Genomic DNA, 16,303 nt, shown 5'->3' with positions numbered 1-16,303 from the left:
TTAACTATGTTTATACCTGCAATTTAACTACTTTAAATTTAATTACTTAAGCCCCTGCTATAAGATACGATAAGAGTTCATAGTTCTTCCAATGTTGGATACCTGATAGTTGAACGCATTCATACCACTCGAAATTACATGTTGTTCATTGAAGTGATGGAATTTATAGATTTCTTAATCTTTTTAATTTGAACTCGATTAGTAATGTTTATTGCTGCATAAATTAAAAAAAAGGGAATAAATATTACTTATAAAAAGTAATTGAATAGAACAAATTAATTAAATCATTAATTAACTAAACTTTTATATTGAATATTAATTGAGAATTGCCGTTGGTAGTTTGAAGAAATAAAATAAAATCTTGTTTTATTATTTTTTTTTTTTTGTGAGATCTTTTGAACTGCAGTTTTTAATATTTCTGTATAAAAGATTTTTTATTAATAAGCTATATGTAAACAACAGTTATAGTTCACAGGGGGGCGGCTCGAATATAACAGTGTATTCATATTTATTCTAGAGCCTCCCTTCGAATATGCATGTTTCAACATCAAAAGAAAAGCCGCCAATAAAATATCAGTCAGACGGAGATGAAATAAAAATAAAATAGTTATAAAACTTTGCACTACAATGATTTCATTTAACTAGAAATACAGACATGATAAAGTGCCCAAAACCATCTCTTGGCTGAATTTATTTACAATTATTCTATTATTTTATTTATTTATTTTTGTTGTCCTATAAAACTTTTTTATTGTTACATTAAAATCAGTTGTTATAAATATAATACAATCAGCTTAGGGAACTCCAAACAGAAATTTAGGAAATTGCAGGGTTCTCTTAAACATGTAACTGGTATTGAATCTAGAGACAGATCGCCATAGCTACAGAGACTTAAGACTGAGAATTTGGGCATTGCTAGAACTAAAATTTAGTTACGTATTTACAATAGTTCTCTGAGCCATTTTCATTCCAATGTTTAGAAAGAATTGTAGGGATAGGAGTTTCTGGACAGGGATTGTGCTTAAGTATTAATAAATTATAAATAGTATAAATTAGGATAATGAGTAAGTTTCTAGTGAAATTTAGAGAATTACTTTATGATTTAGTAACGGTGACACTTTGCAATATTTAATTTTGAAACTCCGATTTCTTATATGAATGCCCAATAAGATATTCCAAAGTTTAAAAAAAAAAATTATAACTGATATATTAATATTTTGTTAGCAATCGTTTTATATTTTTATTTTATTGTAACACAAATTCATCCTTTTTTCTCTGGGTATGAGGATAAAGATACTTACCTACAAGATCTGGGAAATTATTTTTTGTTTTTAAATTGATGCTTTTTCCCACTTGTCTAAGAAATACAACGACTTAAATTTTATTACAAACTTAAAAAATGGTTATAATTGTGATAACATAGTAACATATTGTGAGTTTATCGAACTGAAAAAACTTGAACTTAGTGAACTCAACAAGTTGAACTTGAAAAATTTACCTTTGCCATGTTTAAGTTAAGTATAGTTTGTGTACGGGGAGGGAGGAGGCTCAGTGGTAAGGGACTGAGCTACTAACGCCAGGGACCTTGGTCCAAATCCGGCTGTGGCAGGTAATTATTTATTCTGATTCTGTAATAGTGAGCCAACCCTGTTGATTCGGGAGTCCTGCGGGCACCCTCAGTCTCATAAAATGGGTACCATTAATTGGAGACGAATCTTTTTATAACGCCCTTCCAAGTCATTTCTGACATACGGGGGGAGGGGAGGTTATCTAAAGATTACCAACCTATTCCAACTATGGGGGGGGGGGTCAAGTTTTTATTTCGTGGGATCATCACAGAAATAAAAGTCGACTCTTCCGGCTGGATTGAAAGTTTCCCCTGCTTCTATCCTATTCTATTATTTTTATTCCCTGATGAAATATAAAACGATGTTCCTTGTTGCATAGTGTTTTTTTTTTTGTTTTTTTTTGGGCTTTTTGACACAGATAAGTTGAATGTAAAACGTAGCGACACAGTGGTTACTATTTTAATTCGAATAATAATTTATTTTTATTTTTATCTTGATTAAGTGCCGAACCTGAGAGGACCGACCATAATTTTAAAAAATCCTTTTACGCTTACTTATAAGAGTGGCATAACTTATATTATACCAAACACAGCAAAAAAAAAAAATAAAAAAAAATATCTTGTGCAATATTTATTTCGTAATCTTAATTAGCAAAAATTGATTCGGATTTTTTTTCTTTTGCTGTAAGAATTAAGTGAAACGCAGGACATGAACTTTGCATCCATTAGTTTTACTCCTATACGATCAATCTAGACGTCCATCACTGGTTTTAATGTTATTCCGAATAACCGTAGTGGGACCCTCTAATTAGTCAGAGTAGGTTAGACAAATATTTTGAGGTAGAATGCGCTTCATCACCATGTCCAAATATAGAAATAGGAAATTCAAGAAGGAATATTCAGATCTAGCAGAAAATACAAAATTAAACTTCGATGTAGTACAAGGAAAATTACTTAAAATATTATCTGATAATTATAAAAATAGGGTACAAAAATGAAAGAGAATGTTTCGGTCTAAGGTTTTGTTCACGCTAAGTTATAATAATTTGTAATATTTGGTAAATAGTCGTAGTATATAATTTAATTACATTTCATTTTTATTTGTATTATTTGTTTTATAAGATTACTTTTATTTTTTAAAAAACAGATGTATTTAAACTTTGTGTTGCAATATTTAAATGGTCGGCGGAGATTATTTGGTTAGCGTCACCTTAGACTTCTTGTCGCCGTTAGTTCATTCGTCTGATTTTGTTACCCTGTCTGTGGGAGTTATATTGTGCTTAAACATTACATTCAATTGTGACTAAACAACCACTGCGTCTGATGAGTAACATTACAGTATTCAATTTAATTGAGATAAGGCAATTGAATACGTTTATTCGAATCAGTATAGACGTGGGCCCACCAAATTTGCTCACTTTTGAAAATTGGCCATAAAAACTGCGTCTAAAACTTGGCAACAATAGTCCTGCTGGTATCGAGAGATATCACCTCTGACCTATCTTAGTAGCAGGCATTATTTTATTTTTTATACTTATTATTTCTGAAAAGTTGTTTATTTTTTCATATCAATTTACTCATGTTATTCTCACATCAAAGCCTCTTTTATTTTAATTTCTATACTTTATTTTATTTGTAAATGTTTTATTTTTATTTTGATCGTACTTATATGTTTTAATTTTTATCTTCGCCTAAATAAATGTTTATTTACCAGCCTTTTTTTTTTTCTTTAAATTATTCCTCCAAAAAGACTATGGCAATATGAGGTGTTACAAAAGACTGATCTACATGACTAATAAGGCCAATCTGGACATATGGAGTTGAGCTTTGGGGCTCCACTAAGCCTTCAAATTCCTCTCTTATTCAATCCTTCGTAAAATCCTCAATGCTCCTTACTTTGTCACAAATAAAATCATACATAATGACTTCAATGTTCCCTATGTAACCGATCGAGCCCGAACCAGATATCACTTCCATTATAAACTCCCTAACCACTCAAACGTCCTAGTTTCTAACCTTGCATCCTCTTCCATTCCTGACAAACCTCCCAGGCGCCTGAAAAGAAGATGGCCACGAGACCAGCAAATGTAAAATGCCATTAAAGTGCTTAGCCAGTGGGTAGTTGCTCTACACGCCTGTAACACTCCATTTTAATTAATAGCATATTTACTAAATGCATTATGTAATATACAGTTGTAAATTTCAATAAAGTTATTAAAAAAAAAATTAAGGTGGCTTTAACAGGGTCTATCTATTGTTGGAAAACTTAATGATATAACTCACTTCAAACCACCCCTGTGATAACTATGTCTAAATGGATCAATACTCTTTAAAAAGTAAACAACTTAAACCAACATTTCTTTCAAAAGTAGCCTTTGACATTACTGTCATTCTCTATAACCCACTGAAAGAGATGGATACTAACGATTAGTAAACATCAAGTCGAGCTCATTGCGAAATGATAACAAGGCAGGTGTTTGACACAATAGACTCTATTTAGGTATTGCTCATGCTGTTTTCGCTATAAACAACTCACTTTCCTCGTCCTGACGTTTACAACAATATTGAATTCCACACCGGTACTCCCCCTCCTCTTCAGTACTGAGTATGAGTAGTCCCGGTTCAGGGGAGGCCTGTCACCATTGTTTGAATTAAAAACACCATCGTGTATTCTGCTACCAATCATAATTTGTAATTGTTGGCTGTAACATTAAAATTACACAATCGCTTTTTGTCACTCGTTCTTTCTTGACCTTTATTTATTCTTATTTTACTTCCTTCATTTTCTATCTCTTATTGTGTAAAAGTTTTGTTTTTATTTCTCTTATACCTACTTTTCTTTTTTACGAGTTATTACGTCTTCTGTTCATTTTAAATCTCATGTTAATTCTTTTTTATATATACTTATTATTATTGAAATCCTATTTTTAGTCATTTTTGTTCGTTTTTATGTTATTGGTTCACCTATATTTTCATAATTTTTAACCCTATCTTAGTTGACTTTATCTTATTTTCCTATATTGCCAACATATTTTTAGTTGTTTTGTAACTTTTTTACATCTGTTTTGTACCTCTTTTAGCTACCCTGATGAAGCTCTGAAAAATGAGGTGAAACGTCATCAAATGAAGAGTTAAATATTTTTTGTTGATTTTTTACCGCACTCCCGACCATCTCCTTCTTATTTAAAAAAAATAATAATGTTCAAATTTTGATTGGGCTTCTGAAAGAATCTACAGCGCCATTAAAATTTATGATTTTATATTCAGGGCGTAGTAGAATAAATATAAATGAGTGTGATTTATATATTTTTTCTTATGGCTTATGGTGGATCTCGTCTCAACCAACTCCCAGTTCCGTTTTTGGGCCGCATCTCTCTTTATAGTTTTTACAGAGGCATTTATAGTTAAGGAGAGAAAGCTTATTGGGTTATTTCTTGATAAATTTCCCATCCGTTGTAAGCTTTCATATCTAGCAATATATGTTGTATACATTATCAATATATCAATTGATTCCTATTTTTAGGAAATATCATACATGCTTTCTCAGTTCAAGCAAGGATACATTTAAATCTCATCTAATTGTATTAAACAACTATATGTAAATTTAAAAAATACCAATCAGCCATGTAAGTAAAGTCCAATAAGTTCCATTGCGTAATTTTTAAAATCAACATCATGTGTTTTGATACTTGAGCCCTATTAAAATAATTTTGAACTTGATCGAATCAAGTTTAGTGGTTTAAAAAAAAAAAATAAATAGTTTTATTAAGACTTTTTGAGAAGACGTTCAAAATTGTTATTTCATATATTTTTTTTTACTTTATAAAAGGAATATGGTCCGGATGCGGTCAAAGAAAACTCAAATAGTCGTAATGATTATTATGAAACAACGTTTCGCCCCACATTTCAGGGTTTCATTTTTTTAATTTATCAAAACATGAATGATGATACAATAACTTAATATTATCATCATGTCAAATCTAAAGGCCCACTTTCCTGCCGTAGTGGTACTGTAGTCAGTAGGACAGTGCTTGTTTACACACTGGCTATTTAACTTGATGAATGAATGATAAAGAGTTATGATTGGATACAACAAACAACTGCCTCTGTAGTTAAACAACAAACAGGAAACATACATATTATGAGTTATATATAAGAGCGGTAGTTACAGGGTGTAACAATTCACTATTAAGACATGTGGTTAATCATCAATATGTGGTAGTTTGCTGTCAATATTGTGAAATGTATTGTCAACTATCATCTATAGATCAAACTGAGTGAAGTCATTTTATTAATAACTGATAGGGACTCAGCACGTTCAACAAAACTGGAACAAACTGAGACAGAAGCGAACATATGTTTGATGACCCACTTACTGCACTGGCTTCCGCAGCAATTAACACTAAGCTAGCGCTGGTAAGGGTGTTTTCAAGTACTGAGAAGTTTCTGTGTCGAATTTCAGAGCTAGTAAATTTTTATGTAGGCCGAAGTTAGTTTAAGTAGCAATAAATATTTATTTTCATCACTAAAGATTACTTGAAATTATCTAAAATAACTCATATGTAGTAGTTATGCAAATAGGATAGTGCCTAAGGCATTATCATAACAATTAACACATTCTAAATACTAGTTACCCGTGTGAGAAATCTAATATAAAATATCTACGATTTTCTTTTCTTTCTTTTTCTTTTCACAAAATATTTATGAAACTATTTATTCGTATAAAAAATATAATATAAAACCTTTTTAACACACACTATTAACGCCATCATATATAATTACCTTGCAAATAATTGTAAATAGTATTTGAGTTTTATTAGTATTTAATTTAGTTATAGTTTTATTTTTATTATTTTAATTGGATTTAATTATTTAAAAACAAAAATGTTTAATTATATTTGTGTGTTATAATGAGTAATAGAGGCAGTTGCTAAGAGTTGATAATCGTCGCTATGAGGTTGCCTAGCAACGGGCCGACCATCTTCGTTTTTTAGAGCAGTTCCGGCTAATTATTGGCCCTGCTAGCGTCTTTAGCAGCCCTGTCTGTGTTTGTTTCATGTTATTTTATTAGACATTTTTTAGTGTTTAGTCGTCATAACAGTTCGGAACCAGACCACTTCTGTGTTTCGATTTCAATATGAGTTCCGGATAATTAGTGGCCGAGAACGTGTGTAAGTCCAGCCCTGTCTGCGTTCATTTTGTCGGCTCCCCTAATACGTTAATATGGTTTTTTTTTAACGTTGAACGGATATTTGGACTATCGATGAGCCACTACACCAACTTTGGACCATTACAGCGGTGTATTGAGCTACAGAGCTGCGACCTATACATCTCGGCAGCACTCTTCCTCTGACCTATCGGAGTGGAGCAGCCTTTCGTCGTGCAGTATTTATTTTATATATTTATTTGTTTGTTTATTTCTAAATTAGTTTATTGTCATTTTCATAATTTATCTAACTATTCTATGTTTTATATTTTTACTTGTATTTATTATTAGTCATCTTTTGTTCATTTTAGTTTTAGTTTTTAAAATGTTTAAATTGAACCAAATAAATGTTTAATCCTAGCCAGTTTTTTTTTGTTCATTTTAAAGCCTTCCAATAAAAAGACATATTTGATTTGAGGTGGCTTTAACACACACAATTGGTAAATATTATAAGCTTTATAATTACTACCTTGAAAAAACAGTTAGCACATTAAGTACCTAGCCCTACTAGATCGTCTAAAATATACAGTAATTTATAAATAGCTTTTTGATTGGAAATATCCTTGATTTGTAATTCTCTCACTAATTAGAAGTTGAACATCGAAGCTAGATAAGTACTTCATCACGGCTATTTAAATTAAAATAAACGAGACAACGATAATATGGCTGGAAACTATGACACTTAGGGGAGGGAGAAATCGATAAAATTGGGTTTAAATCAATCCTAATTCTTGCTTTTTAAAAAAAAATCTAAAGTTCATGACTTTGTAACACAGAAACTTGAAAATATCGCTTAGTAATTTGATCCATATAACTCAATTATTCGCAGAGCCATTTACTCAAAGAATAGTTGCATACAAATGGAAATACTGAAAACATTTTATTTCATAATTTTGTAGTGTCTTGAGCTTGACTAGTTCCGACATATTTACGGGATCTCATTCAATATTTTGAGTCATCTAACTTATAAATCGGCTGAGCTCTACTCATCATCTCATGCCTACAAACGGACAGATTGTACATTATAAATCCAAAGATATACAAGTAGACAATGCGTTAAATATTCGCCCCGAAGGTGAACTGAATCGAAAATTTTGATTTGTATTAAATCGGAGTTACGTAAGTAAACTCACTAGTGATGAACTAAGACTTAAATGGGAGACAGATGGGAAGTCTATTTTAGATTTGTGTTAACAACTAGTTTATTATTAATGTTTTATATACAATAATAAATTGTTCATGCAATAAAATACCTTTCTGTTTTGAAAGTCTTAAAATACATTTATGTAATACAGTGTGTAAGGAAGGTTGTAGTTTTTGTATAGCAACATGAAAAAGGTAATTGTTCCACGTGCAAACTCAACAATACTAAATAACATTCTTTTTCACTGAAGATATACCGGTAAATGGAACCGATTAGAGAATACAATTACTCCCCCTATAGGTTCTTAGGTTACATACTGTATGTACTACTTAACAAAAGGCGTATTAATATTAAAACATTAACACATTAATATTATTTATAGTATTTATTTCTTGACATTTTTTTTTTATTTTCACTTCTGCCTTCTAAAATATTTAAATTTTACATAAATCTGCTATTGATAGTCTGATTTTTTTTTAAATTTATATTTGGTTGAAATTTTAAATATTAATTATCGTTTAGTAATAATATTATTTAATATATATATAATAGATGTAGGATAACTCAATGAACCCCCCCCCAACCATGGTTAGGCAGTATAGGACTCCAATAGGAGTCTTGGCCGTAAAAAAAAAAAAACTCAATTTACGCTCCAGTATCCACCTAACTTAGGAGTTGTTATAATAAACTAAATAGAACGGCATAAACTGGACCAGCCTAAACAAATTAGTACTAGAGATATAAAATAAAATGTTTATGGAGTTTTTCTTTATTTGAACTTCTTTTTATCTCTTTTATAGGCATTTAAAAAAAGTACTGACATGGGGTTGAAGCGCAAACATTCAACTTTCCAGTATCTATCATATTAACGTTGTATTTAAATAACATCCTGATGAGTTCTTAATGGGTAAAAAAAAGTCCAAATAATCAAGTCCAATGATTTCTATTTCTTTTTAATTTTTTATATATATTTTTTTTTTATAATTCGTTTTTAATGGTTTTAAGAGAAGCTATAAACGAATCTGTTTATAACATTTTCTTAAAAAAAAATTCTCGGCGTGCTTAAATCGAGTGGTCTTATAGCTTTTGTAATTTCTATGTATTTACTTCTCATTTAATCTAATCAGTAATTTTTTTCTTATTCTACACAAATCAATTGACATATAATACCTTTAAATCCGTATAGTAAATAAAGGCCGAAACTAATAACATCAAACAAAAGCTAAGATAATATAAAATATTTCATTCTTGGCTACTAGGGCGCTTGTGGTTTCGAGAATAGCTTTTTGACTAGAACATTAAATACAACAACAGAACAGAAAAAAAGTATTAAAAAATAAATTCTAGAGGAACATAGTAAAGAAATATAGTTATCCTTTGATTAGTACTTTAGGTGGACATAATATGAACAATTGTTGAGGTTGGATCTAACAGATCCCCAACTTTTTTTTTATTTATTCAATTATAAATTACTCAAAGTTCTTTACTTTGTAATATTTTTTATTTTTAATAGAATTTAATAGTTTTTTAAGGTAACAATTAATAACAGAAAACTTTTAATTAAAAAAAAATGTTGTATAACATATACAATTTGACATTAATAATAGATTAAAAATGGAGAAGAACTTAATATCTTAGCAATTATTGTTTATAAAAAGAAAAATGAAGATAAAAAAAAAAAAGTAAATTATACTGGAAAATATGAAGTTTCATCAGGCAACAGTTTTTACACAACAAAATTTTCAAATCTTAAACTATTATTTACACTAAAATACCAAATATGGACTTAAACATTTGTGAAATCAACCATCGATATACTTATATGTGTGCTGCATATCTTCTTTTCTACGTTCTGACCCTTTCTCTCCGAAATCTTCTCTAACCAATCTTAAACAGAGTACTTAAAATATCAGGTACGTGTTTGTTAATGCGGTGTTACACCATAACATACCGACAAAAATATTCAGAAATACAAAAGGCCAACAAGAAGAAGGTTAGATCTTGGAAGCTATGAAATACAGACATACATAGATAATAATAATAACGCGAAGATTGAACCTCCTCGACTCGGTAAGTGGCAGAGACGAGGACCAGTCAAAATCATATCCATAAACCACAACGGTTCATAATGGAGTGTGCTTAAATCTCCACCATTGTCTGCCCTTCATGACCACTACTGTCGTCCTTATTAGTTGTTCGTATTATGTGTTATCTTGGAGCATATTTACTGGCTTTATCGCCGGTTATATATTCTCCGTTGTTGTAAATATATCTCAGATAATCATGATATATTGCTATGATATCATGATCCATTGTTTTATAGAACAGAAGGTATTCTGCTTATGTATGGTATTTACAATATTTTGTGTATTGTTCAAATTAGGATTTATTTGCCTTTGTCGGAATAAACTTATGCTCCTACCATTATGTTGATAGATTTACTAAGATTCTTAATCCATGTAGTACTGTCGCATTCAACATTAAATCGAAAGGTCAACTTAAGCATAATCAAACTTTTACTTAAACGTTAAGGATATTTGCATTTACATAAATCTGGGATCCAAAAATAATTAAATTTCAAAAATTTAGAATTTGGTTCCACACAGAAACAACACTCTTTATATAATATTGGAGTTATTGAAAGATAACTAACCTTTGACCTGTCTTTGTTTCATAAGTGAAATATATGCATATATTTATTTATTTAATTTTTAGGGATATTAAATGTTATTTTTTGTAAAAACAATTTTTTTTTTTAATCGAAAGCAAGATTTAAGTCATGCTTAAGTAAAGGTTTAATTAACATAAACTAGTTCAAATAAAAAAAAAAAAAAAAAATGTCTATAGGTATAGCTCAGACGTATTATTTTAGAAAAATATGATCCATTGCACTGTAATATACAATTTTTATTTTTTATTTGTAACATAGTACGTTCTAATACTTTTATTAATACTACACTCTTACCTAGTATTGATAATTTAATTAAAAATGATGGGAAAAGAGTTTTGTTTTTTGTACATACCATCTAAACTAATCCGTACTAAGACGAAAATTACAGACAACAAAATTGATTAATTAAATCGATCACTTTTTAATTATGCTAGCATGATCCATCTCCTGAAAGTTCCCAGGGAACTTAATAATTTACTAATATCGGGTTGTAAAATAAGTTCGTTACGTTTTTTATTGGAGATTTCAATAATAACTTCAGATACTTGTAAATATTTTTAATCAATTATATCTAACCCATTTGAATCTATTATATGTTGCCATCTTTCAGGTAATTTTTTAATTCTGTCCTCCCAGAACTTCTCAGATTTTTGCGCAATGAACTCCTATATTTTTGTTTTGCAGTCATCCAGCGAACTAAAGTGTTTCCTGTTAAGAGAGTTTTGAAGGGCCCAAAATTAGTGAAAATCTGTTGGGTCTAGGTCTAGTGAATAAGGTGTGTGTGGGATCACGTTTCTGGGATATCCCCTGCCGTAGAGTGAGGGCTGTCTGTGACCAATGCTTGAATTTGGTCATCAACAGTTGAAGGACCGCTTTGCGTCTTTCTAATCAAAATTTCGTGTTCTGACCCAAGCAAAACACTTACGGACGGTGCTTTCTCGTAAGGCATCATCTTCATACACACAGCAAATTTTGTTAACCGTCTGTACAGCGGATTTTCCTTTTCGGAAATAAAAAAATCATTAAATTACTAAAATGAATTTTTTTTATCTTCCATTTTGAGCAAGAAATGTACCACTTAAAGATAAGGAATCTCAGTTGAAACACATGCATAAAAGCATCTTAACTAATCCTTTTTTAGAATATGTAAACATTATTGACCAAGTAAACATGATTTTATAAACAGAGAGGATTAAATTGAAATATTGAAAAACGCTACGAATTTATTTTACAACCTAATAAAATAAATCACCATCATATTAAAACTACCAGTGGTACATAATTAGTCCGGATTTTCTAGCTCATTTTTCATAGGTTGATATGCGCATAAGAATAAAGAAATCGATAATCTGTACGGGTTCAATTCATACAGCGTTAAGGATTTAGTACTTTGTAAGGAAGTGCTGTTTTTTGAGCATCGGTTGTGCAAGGAGGTGATTTTTTCATGATCACGCTCAATCTCCAGATCTTTTCCCAATTTAAGGTATCCACTTTAAAGAGCATTAAACCCAAACGCAATCAATGGGTATTAACTCTGAAGCAATTTCCAAAGATGGCTCATGAAATATGGCTTTATTGTCAGCTGGAATTTGTTTAAAATTCCACACTACTCTCGAATTCCATTGTATTTTAAATTTAGCCACCTCGGTATATTCCCTGATTTAAAAATAATTAGGACTATCTCTTGGACTATTATTTTGGATGTGATACAGTTTTAAAAGTTCGTTTGCCTGAAGTTCAGTTCGGCTTGGATATAGAATCCTCGTTTTGTTTAATTAATATTTTTATAATTTATTGTTATATATTTTATTATTATATCAATATTTTAAATAGTGTTATATACATTGAGCTACATGTATTATGCCCTTAGGAATGAAAGGAGAACCAGGACCTAAAGGTGATCGAGGCGATCCTGGCCTAAAGGGAGAGAAGGGAGATGAAGGAGAGAGAGGGCCCACGGGACTACCAGGAGCCAACGGAATACCGGTAAATAAATATATTATTATAATTGTATTTTATTTATAGTATTAATATTGTCTGTACACTAGTAATTTATTATAATTATAAGTAGTGATAAGATAGGTACAAATAAATTTGTACGACAAAAGTTTTTTTAAGCCACGTGGTAGTACTTTAAACAATATTTTAATTTAATAACAAAATTTATATATGTTATTCCCATCTCGATAAATCCTAAAATACAAAAGTCATAGCGACGAAACAATAAAAATTATTTGTTCAAACTTTTCGTCTTCTCTGGTCTTAAAACTTTTTTTTTTCAAAATTCACAAAAATAACCATAACTTCAAAATGAGGAAGGCAGTGTCCAAAATTTTATGTTAAAACTGAAACGTCTAGCAACTACAAATCGTAAAAGAATAAAGAGCATAAATATGTATTATTCATATATATGCTACCAAAAAATTTTATTTCCCCCCTCAACAATAAAATAAAAAATAGTATATCTTGTCCTTCGTTATGTAGAACAGGTATAGGTTCCTAAGTTTTTTTTTACTTGGTTCCTGGTTCCTACCCTCCACAAAATTGTATAAATGCACTTCCTTCCAAAAGTTCATAGCACATAAAAATGTTCCTCAAAATTTTTATGTTACAACCCCGGATAAAGGGAACACAAAAATAGACGGATCCCACTATGTCGTCGAGGAACGGATCTATATCTAATTCCTAACGAATGATATTTCCAATCTCATTAATTATAATGCTTCCGAAACCCGTAATACGGAAAGGGTGAGATGAATGATAGTAAATGGAAAAAAAAATTAATATGCATGAGTGATCACGTTTTTTTTATCAGGAATATCCCTTTTGGTTCAGATCACAAGTCCTTCGGGTTATTAATAAGTATTAAATCCCTGTGTCGGGTGTGAGCTCCATATTTAATTTAGCAGAAATCTCAAATCTCTCTATATGTATTATAGTATAAAAGCATATTATATGGAATTTCAATTTTATATTTCAGGTATTAAATCCGTCCTCATTACGCATAACGTAAATACCAAATCGTTACTAAGTCAACTGAATCATAATTATTCCGAATTACGAACTTAAATTTCAAATACATAGATACAGTCGTTTACATTATATGAGATTGCTGTTATTTCTTAAGAGGATTATGAAAACTCTATTGATGTCCAAAGTATCTCAAAAGTCAGTTTTAACTTACACCCCATGTCGAACAGATCCGCTACCTTGGACTACAGCTGGGCAAACGACTAACCTGGAGTCTTCACATAAGACTTAAAAGAAAGGAAACTGCACGTCGATTTCGACTTCTACAGCACTTACTGAAAAAACGGTCCAAATTTCCAATTCATTACAAAAGACTGATCTACATTAATGTAATAAGGCCAATCTAGACATACGGAGTTGATCTTTGGGGCTCCACTAAACCTTCGAACCTTCCTCTCGTATCCAATCCTTATGCTCCTTACTTTGTCACAAATAAAATCATACATAAAGACCTTAATATTCCATATGTAACCAAACTAGCCCAAACCAGATATCATTCCTTTCATTATCAACTCCCTAACTACCCAAATCCACTAATTTCTAACATTGCTTCCTCTTCTATTCCTAACAATCATCCGAGGCGTCTGAAAATAAGATGTTGATGTACAAATTTCATTAGAGTGCTACCAATGGGAAGTTTCTCTACACGTCTGTATCACTCTATTATAGCTGAAATCAAATTTAATGAATGCATTATTATGTACAGTAGTAAATTTCAATAAAGATATTTACAAAAAAAATAAAAATTACACCAATTTTGCACTCAATGGCTCAAATACTAATTTAAATTTGTTTTGCTTCTTACAACTGTACATTATTAATACATTTATTAAATTTGACCACAGTTAAATTAGAGTGTAAAATAAATAACTAAAGAATTGTATATCAATATCATTAGTAGGGTAGTCATTATTTTATTAATTATTATTACCGTATTCTTAAGTTTCACTTTTTGAAATTTATCTAACTCCTAAATTAGGTCACCTGTAGTTGGATTTATGGCCGATTAGTGCAGTGTTGAAGGCCATGAAAGAATTTGATATACTTCCATGAAATGAATTCTGTGGCTATTAGCAGTCCAAGTGTCGTATGGGTGTTGTCAGTTTTGACTTTTTGTAAAGTAGTATGTTTTACGTCTTAGTATACTACCCTGAAACTGCTGGAGTGTCTTCGTTGTAGTGCGTGATATATTAGCCAGCATAGGTGCTCCGTGGAGGAGGGTCGATCTGAGAAACTCAAAATGTAAAAAAAGTTGGATCGACGAACATTGAAAAAGTATTTAAAACTGGAAATTGGCATAAAACCAACCATTTCCAACTTCCCTAGTCATAGTCATACTTATCTTACTTCTGAAACATTCTCTTATAACGGGTATTAGTCGGCTGTACGACACGTCAGAATCCCTTAAGGACATCATACACCAAATGTAATGGAAGATAATCCTTCCCAACCCAACCTGCTCTTGAAATTCTAGAATTTTATTTTACATAAAATAACTCCCTATAAAACGGAAAGAAACTCATCGAAATCGCACCATTATTATCATAGATTGAGCAAATTATGCATTTTATCAATGTTTTTGTCATATTTTGCTTTAAAATACCCAGTCTCAACTTTTTTCTTCCATCCCTACCATTATCCAATCATCATTATTTCTATAAACTTCCAAATATGCAGGAGGAACATCGATTTTTTTAAACAACTTTATAGAACTAGAGCTATAAAGTTGTTTCAAAACATCGATGTCCCTCCTTCATACTTATTCATGCACCATTTGCAATTTTATAGAAATATTGATGCTGTATGAATATGAAAATACTAAATAGAAAAGAATAGATGTGTAAAAAAAGAAAAACTCCTTAAGGTAACTGGATAGGTGATCATCGTATATAATGTTGTGTGGCACAAACAGAACCTGCGATCGACTCTGAATCAAACAGGACTAGCAATAAAGAGCCTCATTGGAACCGTATTGCACCCTCTTTATTGACTTATCGCCCGCATCCCCTTCTTCGTCAATAAACGATCAGTCTTCCGTGCTCTTTACAATCTACGCTTTGTAGTTTGGGTTCAGAGGTGAGCTAAAGGCCGCGGCAATAGCTATATTATAACTGATACATAACTTATGTATCAGATGTTATTTGATAATTTTAAACGTAGATTTATTGGTATCAAAAATAAGTTATTAGACAAAATTAATATAAATCCCATTCTGGATGACTCATGAAGAATCTGGTTTATATCCTGAGGGTATTGTATAGCTCCTGTCCCGTGTAGATTTTTAAGTCATAACAATTAAAAATCTATGAGTAAGTTTTGCGGGTCCTGTATAATTCCTTTTTATATATATATATAAAATTAATTATAGGTATATTGCAGAACCGCTGCCTTATGTCCATTTCTAAATCATATACATCAAAAATTATTGATTAGGTATTGCGGGTACAGTAATACCTCTGCCCCAGCCCATTTGTAAGTTATATACCTAGAAAATGTAGGATTAAGTATTGAGGATACTGTAGAGCCGCTATCCTTTTTATGTACTTGTATATAAAAAAACATACTACTCAATGTTGTTACACTATCTATTACCCTAACTTTGTCAAGTAGGCTGGATTTCCCCAAAGCAGATATTTTATATTGACTCAAAAATCCAATTTTTCTAGGTAAAACAATTTAAAAAAT

General features: G+C 30.8%; 1 protein-coding gene across 6 annotated transcripts in view; it reads left to right on the top strand.

Moving 5' to 3' along the window:
* Mp (Multiplexin) overlaps nucleotides 1-16,303 on the top strand; it is a 908,252-nt gene that overhangs the window by 854,148 nt on the left and 37,801 nt on the right. For all 6 annotated transcript variants that reach the window (XM_067052620.1, XM_067052619.1, XM_067052622.1 and 3 more), the window contains one exon: nucleotides 12,459-12,574. In XM_067052620.1, coding sequence (XP_066908721.1) covers nucleotides 12,459-12,574 — 116 coding nt within the window. The remainder of the gene's footprint in view (nucleotides 1-12,458; nucleotides 12,575-16,303) is intronic.

This window comes from Halyomorpha halys, unplaced genomic scaffold, assembly GCF_000696795.3.
Source record: "Halyomorpha halys isolate HHAL.00 unplaced genomic scaffold, Hhal_1.1 Scaffold226.1, whole genome shotgun sequence".
Lineage (NCBI taxonomy): Eukaryota > Metazoa > Arthropoda > Insecta > Hemiptera > Pentatomidae > Halyomorpha > Halyomorpha halys.
Note: the sequence above shows the minus strand (reverse complement) of the source record. Positions and strands in the feature narration are given on the sequence as shown.